This window comes from Solanum tuberosum, unplaced genomic scaffold (assembly GCF_000226075.1).
Source record: "Solanum tuberosum cultivar DM 1-3 516 R44 unplaced genomic scaffold, SolTub_3.0 contig01824, whole genome shotgun sequence".
NCBI lineage: Eukaryota > Viridiplantae > Streptophyta > Magnoliopsida > Solanales > Solanaceae > Solanum > Solanum tuberosum.
Window position 1 is genome coordinate 1 of NW_006242632.1, and position 894 is coordinate 894.

The 894-nt window shown below is 35.0% G+C and overlaps 1 protein-coding gene across 1 annotated transcript; it reads right to left on the bottom strand.

Annotated features, from left to right (window-relative positions):
• Positions 1-67: 67 nt before the first annotated feature.
• On the bottom strand, positions 68-602 carry LOC107059436 (receptor-like protein 12). The gene has a single exon (XM_015305943.1). It carries the CDS (start codon positions 600-602, stop codon positions 90-92), a length of 513 nt encoding a protein of 170 aa, XP_015161429.1. The 3' UTR covers positions 68-89.
• Between the last annotated feature and the right edge of the window lie 292 nt (positions 603-894).

The following is an 894-nucleotide window of genomic DNA, read 5'->3' on the forward strand; positions in this document are numbered from 1 at the left end:
AAATGAAGAATTAAAGTTAAAATCTTTAAGGATGAAGCACGTAGAAAATTTATGAATATAAATTAAGTTGAATACCTGGAGGTTACACACTAATGTCTTTTCTTGTGCTTTTTCATTCTCGTAAGAATTTTGTGTTCCAATTCTACATTCATCCTCGAAAACCATGCTGGATATTGAGTTGACAACATTATGTATATTATGGATAGTCCGATAACAAGTCCACAACCATAACCCATGAAAACCGCCTGCCAACTTATAATTGAGGAATCTCCTTCTTCTTCTTCTTGATCTAGCCCATTTGGAGTTGTTGCTTGAGGTACCCCTTCATTACCGCCACAATCTTTTGAGAGTGGCAATCCACGTAACCCATCATTCCCTTGGTATGAACTATTCTTAAACGTATCAAATTGTTTTCCTTTGGGGATGCATCCAACAAGATGATTGTAAGAGAGATTTAAGACTTCAAGTGATTTGAGGGATGCAAGTTGTTGTGGAATTTCTCCGCTGATTTTGTTGGATGAGAGATCCAATGATTCAAGTACATATAACCGGTGCAGTGATGCTGGTATGTGACCTTCCAAGCAATTCTGAGACGTTATCATCCACTGATGGATGTGGTGGATGAATGAACCACAAATTAAGCAAAGAAAAATTTAGTGCTAATCAATTCCAAGAAACACACCTACTAACTTTCAGTCAATTTTAGAGTGTCACACAATATGTAAGCATTTCACATGACAAGGATATCACAGGAAAAGTCTTAGTTTAACAACCCTCCATACACACAATATTCCATTTCTACTACAATCATCATATGTTATTATAAATGAAAAGATCTTTACTTCAAAGTTGGATTATGATTTTACCCCTTCACTAAATTTAAATATTATTAAT

Bases quoted from the DNA above. Each gene is read 5' to 3' on its own strand.
- LOC107059436 (XM_015305943.1), bottom strand. From the start codon at position 602: ATGATAACGTCTCAGAATTGCTTGGAAGGTCACATACCAGCATCACTG.